Source organism: Saimiri boliviensis, chromosome 2 (genome assembly GCF_048565385.1).
Source record: "Saimiri boliviensis isolate mSaiBol1 chromosome 2, mSaiBol1.pri, whole genome shotgun sequence".
Taxonomy (NCBI): Eukaryota; Metazoa; Chordata; class Mammalia; order Primates; family Cebidae; genus Saimiri; species Saimiri boliviensis.
The window spans coordinates 8,564,408-8,575,309 of NC_133450.1; the positions used below are offsets into that span (position 1 = coordinate 8,564,408).

Consider the following 10,902-nt stretch of genomic DNA (forward strand, 5'->3'; position numbering starts at 1 on the left):
TGTGACCTCACCGAAGGCAGCCTCCCCTTTCAGTCTGAGAAACAGGGCTTGACACCTGCCTTTCCGGGTTCTGGGGGGTGGAAATCTCAAGGTGGAGTCAGGTGATATCCGTGGACCAGGGGTCTCGTAGATGGGTCTAGTCATTATAACAAGACTTTATATTGTGGCGAATGAATAACAAGAATTAGTGCGGTGGGTGCGGTGGCTCAGGCCTGTAATCCCAGCACTTGGAGAGGCCAAGGCAGCTGGATCACCTGAGGTCGGGAGTTCAAGACCAGCCTGGCCAACATGGTGAAACCCTACTACTAAAAATACAAAAATTAGCCGGGTGTGGAGGCAGGCACCTTTAATCCCAGCTACTCGGGAAGTTGAAGCAGGAGAATCACTTAAACCTGGGAGGTGGAGGTTGCAGTGAGCTGAGATTGTGCCACTGCACTCTAGCCTGGGCAACACAGTGAGACTCCATCTCAAAAAAAAAAAAAAAAAAAAAGAGAAAAAGAAAAGTGAGGGTTGGCGGGGAGAAGGGCTCTTTTTCAGGAGACAGTTTTCCATTTGTCTCCTGGGCCCGGGGCAGCCTCCTCTCCACTGGCAGGCCCACTGGGACCCCAGGAGAGGAAGGAAATAGGGCAGGGGCCAGCTCTGCCTTGTTCTGCCTTGCAGAACAGGGAGGACGCTGGTTCAAAGTGGGGGTCTACACTGTCAGCCCCTCCCTGCCACGAGCCCTCCTGGGCCTGTGTTCCCTCTCAGTCAGTGGGCCCTGCTCTGCTCAGCTTGTCTCCTGGGCTATGAAGTGGCAGAGCGGTGCAGGCAGGACCCGGGTGGGTGGCGGAGGAGGCAGGGGTGGGCGTGCGTGCTGGTGTGGCTCACGGAGGGCTGTCTTGCCTTGCTTTTCAGGTTGGCTTTGACCCCCACCCCCCCATGCGGGCCACAGGCCTCCCCTCAAGCCTGGCCTCCATTCCTGGAGGAAAACCGTAAGCTTTGGCTATACTTACTGTATGCTTTGTAGGGTGGGCAGGAGGGAGCACTTTACCCCCACATCCAACAACGCCCCCTGTCCCCCCACTATGGGTTTGCCCTGGTGCATGGCCCTTTGGGAAGGTGTCTGTCCCTCTGGAGGCACCGAGGCCTGGTTGCATCCCCAGGAAACTGTAGCCAGGCCACACTTCTGAGCACCTACAGACACCCCCAGCAGAGAAGCCCGGGGGTGCTAAGTGCATGACCACTGGGCTGGTGGAGAAGGAACACTGCTCACTGAGTCCCCCGGAGCTGCCGCGGACCTCCCTGGCTCCCTTGGGTTCTACCTGCTGGGAAGGCCCATTGCTGCTGGTCGCAGGCCCTTCCCTGTCAGCAGTGGAGGGCACACTCTCTCGGCCCTTCACCTCCTTGGGTTGCTAGGAAACGAAAAGATGGAGCGTGCAGATAATGCCGAGACACTGCCTGACACAGCGCTCTCATTGTCCACAAGAATCACGCTGATTGAGAGGGCACCCACCAGAGCCTCAAACAGCAGGCGGGCCAGGCTGGCTGCCCACATGGACTTGTGCATTCTCTTTCGGAGGGGCAAGCAGACCCCTTCCCTAATACCACCGGCTCCTAAAGCAAGAGGTGGCATTTCAGCCAGGCCCTTTCCAGGGCTGGCATGCTGGGGGAAGGAAGGTATGGATGGTGGGAAGGGGCATCCCAGGATACCTGTGGGTTTCCGCTCTGATTTGGAGCAAGGATATGTAACCGGGTGTGAAAATCAAAGCTAGTCTGTGAAGCGCTCTCCACGCTGGTGGAGCCATCCTAGTACATGGGGTTACTGGGTTCAGTGCAGTGGTACGGTCTCAGCCAGTCGGGGGCCATGCAGGTGACCCGGGCCGGCCTGTGGGAACTCTGAGGGGCCAGGGGTGGATGGCAGCAGTGACAGTTCTCGCCTTTTCAGGGCGTACTCATTCCATGTGAGCGCTGATGGGCAGATGCAGCCCGTGCCCTTCCCCCACGACGCCCTGGCAGGCCCTGGCATTCCGAGGCACGCCCGGCAGATCAACACACTCAGCCACGGGGAGGTGGTGTGTGCCGTGACCATCAGCAACCCCACGAGGCACGTCTACACAGGTGGCAAGGGCTGCGTGAAGATCTGGGACATCAGCCAGCCGGGCAGCAAGAGCCCCATCTCCCAGCTGGACTGCCTGGTGAGAATCCCAGGGCCATCGCGCCTCCTCCAGCTGGTGTCGGAGGATGGGGCAGCCTGGGTCACAGGGGAGAGCCCCAGGGCCCGGCTCAGTATCATATTGGCTGAGCAACTTCAGGCAAGCTGACTAACCTCTCTGAGCCCCAGTTGTACCTTCTGTGTGTAGGGTTGATACTGACCTCCTGGTATTCATGAAAGATCAAAGAGCTGTGAATTTGAGGAATGGGGACAGCCTGGCAGCTGCTGGGTGTAAGGGAGGCAGGGCTGGTGAGGGTGCTCGGTGTTGCTGGTCAGGACTCTCCTGGTGCCCAGGAGGGGAATTAGGTAGCACTCAGCCCTGCCACTTCTCCCTCCAGAACAGGGACAACTACATCCGCTCCTGCAAGCTGCTCCCGGACGGGCGCACGCTCATTGTGGGTGGCGAGGCCAGCACGCTCACCATCTGGGACCTGGCCTCGCCCACGCCCCGCATCAAGGCCGAGCTGACGTCCTCAGCTCCCGCCTGTTACGCCCTGGCCATCAGCCCCGACGCCAAAGTCTGCTTCTCCTGCTGCAGCGATGGGAACATTGCCGTCTGGGACCTGCACAACCAGACGCTGGTCAGGTGAGGCCGGCAGGAGGGAGCCTTCGTGCCTGGTCCTGGGGGCGTTTTTACCCATCCTGCCTCGTCTTGTTTGCTGTGACCTTGGCCCTGTCTGAGATGGGGTGGCCAGAACCATTGGGATGAGGGATGCACAGGTGAAAAGACCGCTCCACCTGCCTTGTGCAAGGGACAGAGGATGGAGGCCATTGGGCCCAGGAGCTTGGAGAGGCTCTGTGAAGAAAGTGGAGGCCAAATGAGTGGAGCAGGCGGAGAGGCTGGGAGCAGAGGCCCGGACGCCAGATGCGGGGGGGGACCAGATTGGGAAGCCACGTCTTGGGATGGCTAAACAAGCCTCAGGATAAAACTGCTGGGGTTGCGTCCTGCCTCCGCTATGACCTAGTGCACTATAAACCCCTGCGCCTCAGTTTCTCCCTGTGTGAAACAGTGTCAGGGGAGCATCTTCCTCGGACTGCACCGCCGTGCAAAGGCAGATGGGGTGCCTGGCCCGGTTTACTCTTGTACGCACAGGCTGAGTGCGTGACTCATGCTGTCGGTCAGCGTGTTCATGGCCTCAGCCCTGTGGTTCTTGCCGGGTAAAGAGGCAGATGAAGAGGGCAAATTGAGGGTGCGCCCAGTGCGGGCTGAGGAGCTGTGTCCTGAAGGCAGTGGGGCCGGCATTCTCTTTATCAGTCATCTCACCAGTAGCTTCCCAGGGTCTTCCTGCCTTCCTTACCTTCCTGAACCTCCAGCTCCACCTCCTCCAGAGGCCCACCCTGGAGGGACTGAGCCCCAGAAGCCTGGTGGAAGGTCCTCTTTTCACGCTCTGTTTCCCAGGGGACTTGTCCCTGAGTTAAGACCCTTCCGTTCAGCTAGCTTTACTGCAAGCTCGCTAAGGGACCGTGTGCATAGTGCACCCTTCTGGGCCTCAGTGTCCTCTTTTGCTCCGAATGCCCCTGGGTTGGCTGCCACCTGACAATCTGTGGTTCCCAGGACTCACCCTCCTCCCTGCTTGCTTTTGTAGGCAGTTCCAGGGCCACACGGACGGGGCCAGCTGCATAGACATCTCCCATGATGGCACCAAACTGTGGACGGGGGGCCTGGACAACACCGTGCGCTCCTGGGATCTGCGGGAGGGCCGGCAGCTGCAGCAGCATGACTTCACTTCCCAGGTGTGCAGCCCAAGACTCCACCCTTCCCAGAGAGCAGCGTGTTTCCCTTCCCTCCATGGCCCCAGGGGCTGGGTCAGGGACAAAGGAACCCTCACAGGGTGGTCATTGCCAAGAGACTTGGGACCAACCTGAGTCATCTGGGAAGGCGTCCTGGAGGAAGCAGCAACGAAACAGGAGGTGACCTTGGGGTTGGACACATTTGACCCAACTGTGGGAATCTGATTCTTTCTCCACTCCTGTGGAGCGCATCGTCCTTGGCATCCGCATTCACAAACTGGAAGTAATAGTAGCTCCCTCCTAGGTCTGATGTGAGCACCTGAAATGATCCCTCTAAAACCCATAGCCGTAAACCTGACTCACAGAAAGCATTCAGTAAATGCCAGGGATTATTATCCCTTATTTGCATTCTTCACTTTAATATTTTAATCTCAAACATTTAATATTCTAGTGGGTTTTTTTTTTTTTTTTTTTTTTTTGGCTCACGTTTTTCTTAAGGAAAGACAGAAATCACAGAGACAGTCATTCTGAGTGCAAAATGTCTGTGCTTTCTCACCTATGAAATGGGGATGGAAAATGACCTCCCATAGTCCCGGGTTACTGGGTGGGTGGGGAGGGACTCTGAGCCTCCGAGGACGGGAGCAGCAGCTTTGGGAGCCGCCTGCCCTTGAGGGCACAGAATGCTGAGCTTGGTCTGTCTCCCCTCCACCCCCTGCAGATCTTCTCGCTGGGCTACTGCCCCACCGGGGAGTGGCTGGCCGTGGGCATGGAGAGCAGCAACGTGGAGGTGCTGCACCACACCAAGCCCGACAAGTACCAGCTGCACCTGCACGAGAGCTGTGTGCTCTCTCTCAAGTTTGCCTACTGCGGTGAGCCTGCGGCGGGCCCAGGCCTGACGGGGCAGGGCGGGGAACCCAGGGCAGAACTTCGGGCCCAACAGGACAGAAGAGGGGCCCAAAGCTTCTAGAACGAGCCAGGCCCCGGAACCAGGCCTCCTGACCCCTGGCTTGGTGCCCCGTCGATGCCTTTTGGTGATCTTGTCCCCCATCCTTGTTTTGAGTTACTGAACTCGGGACATTAGGCCAAAAGCCAGTTCTTGCAGGCTTGGGGCAAAGGAACAGGAGAGTAGCAGTGCAGGCAGTTCCTCACTGAGGTGACAGCCACCGTGGTTGACATCTGATAGCCTCACGGGAATGTCTGCTCCTCCACTGACAAGCTGTGCAGTCTGAACATCTCACCCTCTCTGAACCCTGGTGGATTTTCCTCTCTGGTCGGAAAGAGCATGGCGCTGGTGGCTTTGGGGGAGCATCAGGGCTTTAACTCAGGTGGAGCCCTGGCAGAGCGTCTGCTTGGAGGATGGGCACCCACTGACTGCTGTCAGGTCTCCAGACTCCCAGGGCTTGGATATTTTCAGTATTTCCGGCCGCCTTTCAGTAGCAGAATTTAGAAGGGCCAGTCAACCTTAGTGGCTTTAACAAGAACCTTTTGGGGCAGTGAGATCACTGCAATTAACCTCAAATCCCACCTCTTCCCATCCCAACCACTCCGTCCTCCCCCTGGATTGCAGAGAAAGGCTCTCTCCAGGTATCCACGCGTCCTGTTTGCCAAACGCCTCTCGAAATTGGAGAGTCATACTAGTTAGGAGTTCTCACTGCTTTTCTGCGGCAGCCACCATGTCTGGGGCAGGTCTTGCTTTAGCGGGCAGTGAGCTACGACGTGACTATCCCTCTGCCTCCCACCCGCAGGCAAGTGGTTCGTGAGCACTGGGAAAGATAACCTTCTCAACGCCTGGAGGACGCCTTACGGAGCCAGCATATTCCAGGTACTGCCCACCATCTGAGTCGTCCTCTGGGTTCACTCAGAGTTGAAACTTGGTGCTGATGACGGAAGTGAGGATAGCAGGAGGAGGGACGGGAGGAGCCTGGAGCCGGGATCGGACCTGCCCTGGACCTTCCCCGCCCCTAACTGATGGGGGATCAAGCTGGCTTCTCCTGAGGACTTGGGGACTTCAGTAGGTCACCATGGCTTCTGACCCCTGAGGCAAGGATTTTTAAGCAGGGGCTCTCATAGGATTTGGAGAGCGAGGAGTAGCATTAATTATTTTTGTTCTGGGCGGGATGCTGAGCCCTTGCAGGAGGTGCGCTGGGCAGCTGGGCACACCCGGCAACCTTGCGCAGAGCAGCGTTCCCTCCACGAGTGAGTGAGTGTTTCCACCTCCATTCAGCACGAGCTGGGATGTGGGCAGGAAAGAGAGGAGGGAAGAAGAGGCTTTTTATCATCTACCAGGATCTGAGGTCTGCCATATTGCACTCTCGTAAGCACACACACGAGTGCGCTCTTACATTCACACTCATTTACTCATGCACACTCAGTCTCCCACACACTCTTGCACACATGCACACGTGCACACACACACACACACACTTGCGTTCTCTCTCATTCCCTCAGCCAACACGTGGCTTTCTGGACCCAGGCTGAAGTGTCTGGTGTCCAGGATGTCAAAGCTCATCGTTAGGGTCTCTGGTGAGAGCACATGCTTCAAAACAGCAGGTGCCAATCCTTTTCCTAACTCATCAGGCTGCAGGCCTGGGCTGCTGATGCCAGCTCCTAGCTCAGAAATGCCTCTTTCTATTTGTGAACTCAGGAGAGGCTCGTGCTAAAGCGTCCCGTTCTGACCATTATGACTGACTGTAAAAATCACGTGGGAGACTGTTGCTGAGCTTTTCCTTATGGAAAAGCAGGTGGGAGGGGATTTTTACCTGAAAATGCTTCCTGGGTGGTTTAAAGTCTCCCGACCTCCTGCACTGTGCTCCAGGTCGGAGTGTCAGAGAGGGCCAGAGGAGGGCGATTGTTTCCAAGAGCACTGGAAAATGAATTCCTGTCTTTTTTCTCCCTGCACCCCACGCCTTCCTGCTGCTTCTCCTCGTCTTCGTCTTCCTCCTCCAGTCTAAAGAATCCTCGTCTGTCTTGAGTTGTGACATTTCAGCGGATGACAAATACATTGTAACAGGCTCTGGTGACAAGAAGGCCACAGTTTATGAGGTCATCTACTAAACAAGAACTCCAGCAGGGCTGTCAGACTCTGGGAGAAACCGACTCGGTTCTGACAGGGAGACCCCCGGGCCAGGGGCCCCGAGGATGGCGGAGGATGGGCCACAGGCAGCCGAGCGTTCGGGGCTGCGCTCCGGCCGGCTGAGAGGGCACGTGCCCCGTCACGGTCTGGACTCCTGGGCCTGGATTGATGTGTCTCACAATCTCGGATGGGTTCTGCTCCTCCTCCTCCTCCCCCTGAACAATGCTGGCAATTGCTACAGATAGATTTATTGGAGGCTTACGGCTCTGGTTCCCCACAGACCCACTCATGAGTCTCTGTTCTTCCCCTTTCTTTTGCCCTGTCCCCCACCTTGGGCCGGGGATGCTGGAGTGGACCACATAGTTGTGCTGGGGGAGGGGGGAATCTCTTTTTGCCGATTGTGCAGTGCACAAGATTTGTGAAAAGTGTAAATAACAGACTCCTATTGCGGACTGATCAGTGGGAGGCCCCTTCCCACCGGAAACTCTGACCGTGTATTTCGCCTGCTGTATCTGTAATCCACTCGTGGTGGTGGCTTTTTTTTTTTTTTTTTTTTTTTTAAATAAACATATTCTCACCTGGGAAGAGAAGACAGGGAGGGGAGCCAATTGAAGAATGGGGAGGAAAGTCTTCTTACAGTGTGGAAAAGGCAGCCGGGTTGTAAGGTGCCTGCATCTGCCTGCACAGGGGTTTGGGCATCCGGACTGAGCACCAGCGGCCAGACCGAGAAATGGAAGGCACTCCGCTGGGCGCCCGTCCCGCAGACAACCGCAGAAACCGAGCTGTCTGTGGTCTCTTGCCCTCTCTGTGTCTCTCCCTCTCTCCTCCTCAGCCTGGTTTTTCTCTTGGGTGCACACTTAGTTATTGTTATGAGCAATGGAAGTTCGAAGGAACTCCCTCTCCAGCCCTTCTGAATCTTGGGCCGCAGCCTAAAAAGGACCGAAAGGACGACAGCATAGCAACTCAGCTCAGGGAGCTACCAGAGAAAAATAGCAACTAATGTGGGTGCTTTTTTTTTTTTTTTTAATTTGAATAAAAGGAATTAGAAATGACATCCTTTTATAAAATGCCTTCCTCCCCTTCCTGCCTACAGCCTTTTCCTCTCCCCTTAGAAGCGGGGGAAAGTGTATTAACCTACAGGGTTGTGAGTCTGATGAAAGGATCCCCCTCACCCCCACCCTGGGCGGAGCAGTGGGGGGTGGGCGGTGGGAGAGGGGGACACTGATCCTGGCACACTGTGGATATTTCTTGCAGATTTCAGTTTCTCATGAGCCCAAACACATTGCAGGTAGAATATCGCCTCCGGCAGGTGCCACGTTTTAGTACCAGCATGTTCTGAGGTGTTAGGATTTGTTTTTGTTTTTGTTTTCTTTTAAAGAAAAGCTAAAGGCCACTGTGAGTCCTGGTGGCGGGCTCTCCATGGATGTAGCATATCGAAGATAATTTTTATACTGCATTTTTATGGATTATTTTGTAATGTGTGATTCTGTCTGCTGAGGAGGAGGGAGGGGCTCCAGGGAAAGCCGCCCACCTTCAGTGAGGTGGTCCCCAGCTGAGCGCACCGGCCTGGGATGTGGAGGCTGGCGCCATACCCTGTGCCTCTCTGGGCTGGGCGTGTGGGGCGTCTGGAGTCTCTCTGGGTCTCAGACGTCCACCTCCCACCTCTTGTTAAGGCTCTAGCCAGAAGGGAGGGTAAGGGTAGAAGAAAGTTATTCCTGAAGAAAAAAAAAGAATGAAAAGTCATTGTAATGAACTGTTTTTATATTTTTAAAAGTTACTATTTAAAGGTTGGTTTGATTGTTGCGTCTTAATTGCCTCTTCCCCCAGTCTGCCATTCCCCTCCCCAGGTAAACAGCCAGGCCGCTGTCGCTCTCACATTCTGGAGCCTGGGCCATTTCCCAGGGTCCGTGTCCATCGAGGTAAGCTCCGCTCATGTCACAGCATCCCCTGCGCTGCTCCCGACCACCCTCTCCCACGAGATACCCAACAGTGGAGGGGTTTTCACAATCCTGTACTGCCTCACCTGCCAAGCGCCAGGAGGGGTCGGGGGTGGGACTGGACAGATGGGCAGGGCAGAGTTCACTGAGTGGAAGGAAGACCACAGGTTAACACCAAAGTATTGTACAGCTGTCAATGCAAAACTTTTTGGAAAAATTAAATGTAATGAACTTGAAGCGAAACTGCAAAGTGTGTGTGAACATCTGGACCCTAAAAACCTGCACCATTTTATTTTGAGCTTAACACGTTTAGGTGGGATGAGATCTTTGATCTCTAGGTCACAAAGGTGTGTGTTTTGGGATGATTCAGAAGGAAAGATGTACAGAAGGGGCAGACCCAGAAATGCAGGTCATTGTCCCCAGGGAGGCAATGAGGGGCCGGGAGGGAAGAGCACAATGCTGGAGCCCATTCCCAGGGGCCATCCTCTGGCGCTTGGATTTCATGCACCCATTAGCAAAAGTTCTCAGGGCACTGGAGATTAACATGGTTTCCAGCTCCTTATTTTGTCAAAGTCATTCTCAATCAGCACAAACAATTGCCTGCTGTCATTTCGTACAAGAAAGGGGATCTAACATCTTTCAGTCTCGGCATAAAGCACAGTCTTTATGACTAGAAAGGCCAGCTGGCCTCTCCACACAGAAGGGTCGTTTAGCTGGAGAGGGAGGTCCTCTCAGGCTTATGGAAGAGACAATGCCAGCAGGTAGGAGGGACCGAAGGGCTGCAGTGGGTAACAGCTCCGCCTCCACTGGTTGCAGGGCTAGGAGTAAAACGGCACTCGTTGGACCACGCCTCTCTCGTGTGTCTCTCTCTGGACAATGCAGCAGGGGCTCGGGGACTGGGAGCGAGCTCTGGCCAGAATAAGATGGTGTGTTTTTGTCCAGAGCATGGAGTTACCCATGGGTGCCAAGATTAGGGTGGAATTGGGGCTTGCAGGCCCCGGTTTGGTGGAAGGGGAGAATGTCTTATCAGGGAAGATTCACCCTCCAGGCTTGTCCTGGAAAGGAAGGCCTGTGTTACTGTCTGAGGAGAGACCAGACCTCTGAGTGTTCAGTGAGATTTCCTGGGCACAGTCAAGGATAGAGAGATGGTCAAGAGTCAGTCCCTGCCATAGATGCTCACAGTTCAAAATGGGGGAGACGGCACAGCCCCTTCCTGCGTTTCACCTGTGTTCCCACTGTGCTGTCCTTAACGCCAGCACACTGAGCCGCTCGCTGCACCTGCTTCCTCCTGCTGCCTCTTCCCCACTCACCACCCCCGCCATCACATTCCACCCAACCCTGGCTGGCAGCACGAGCCACATCTGGGAGCTTGTTAGAAATCTAGAATCTGAGCCCCTCACTCAGTCCTACCGAAGCAGAATCCACGTTTTAACATGCCGCCGTGATGCCTGTGCACATCGGTGTTAGTAAAGCATTCCAGTCTAAGAGGAGGGGCCTGCTCCGTGGTAAACAATCCTATTCTCATCCTTAACCCCCCCGGTTGTCCCCTCTTTACTTAACAGGGTGACAGGAAGCCTTGATGCCATTTTTCTAGCCTTTCCGTCACCCTCTAAGTATTCCTTACCTCTTACGCAGAGATCCACGCTTGTAGCAACCTTCGCGTTTACAGCACATCCCTGCGCCTGTTTGTCTCTTCCCACTGAGACTAGTTTCCCGGGGGGGCAGTGCACAGGACGTCATCAGCCCAGAGCAATCTAGAGAATGATGAGCTTTCACCAACTTGAGATTATCCTAATTCACAGTGTCTGACCTGATAACCCAGGGCATCGGATGCTCAGTAACCCGAGCCCAGAGAAGTGAAATGATGTCTGGAGTTTTTTCAATTCTATTCTGCTGTTTTTGCTTAAAGCAAGATATGTTTAAAAAAAAAAAAAAATGGAGGGGCATAGTTGTCAGAGGCCAGGTTTAAT

The 10,902-nt window shown here is 55.0% G+C and overlaps 1 protein-coding gene across 13 annotated transcripts in view; it reads left to right on the plus strand.

Moving 5' to 3' along the window:
* TLE3 (TLE family member 3, transcriptional corepressor) overlaps positions 1-9,175 on the plus strand; it is a 50,136-nt gene extending 40,961 nt beyond the window's left edge. For 12 of the 13 annotated variants that reach the window (XM_039468952.2, XM_039468953.2, XM_039468955.2 and 9 more), the window contains 7 exons: positions 895-971; positions 1,925-2,174; positions 2,530-2,777; positions 3,778-3,925; positions 4,641-4,791; positions 5,668-5,744; positions 6,869-9,175. In XM_039468952.2, coding sequence (XP_039324886.2) covers positions 895-971; positions 1,925-2,174; positions 2,530-2,777; positions 3,778-3,925; positions 4,641-4,791; positions 5,668-5,744; positions 6,869-6,976 — 1,059 coding nt within the window. In that variant the 3' untranslated portion in view covers positions 6,977-9,175. Of the gene's footprint in view, positions 1-894; positions 972-1,924; positions 2,175-2,529; positions 2,782-3,777; positions 3,926-4,640; positions 4,792-5,667; positions 5,745-6,868 lie in introns of those variants that run through there. The other variant, XM_074392734.1, reaches the window with a different exon arrangement.
* Positions 9,176-10,902: the final 1,727 nt, after the last annotated feature.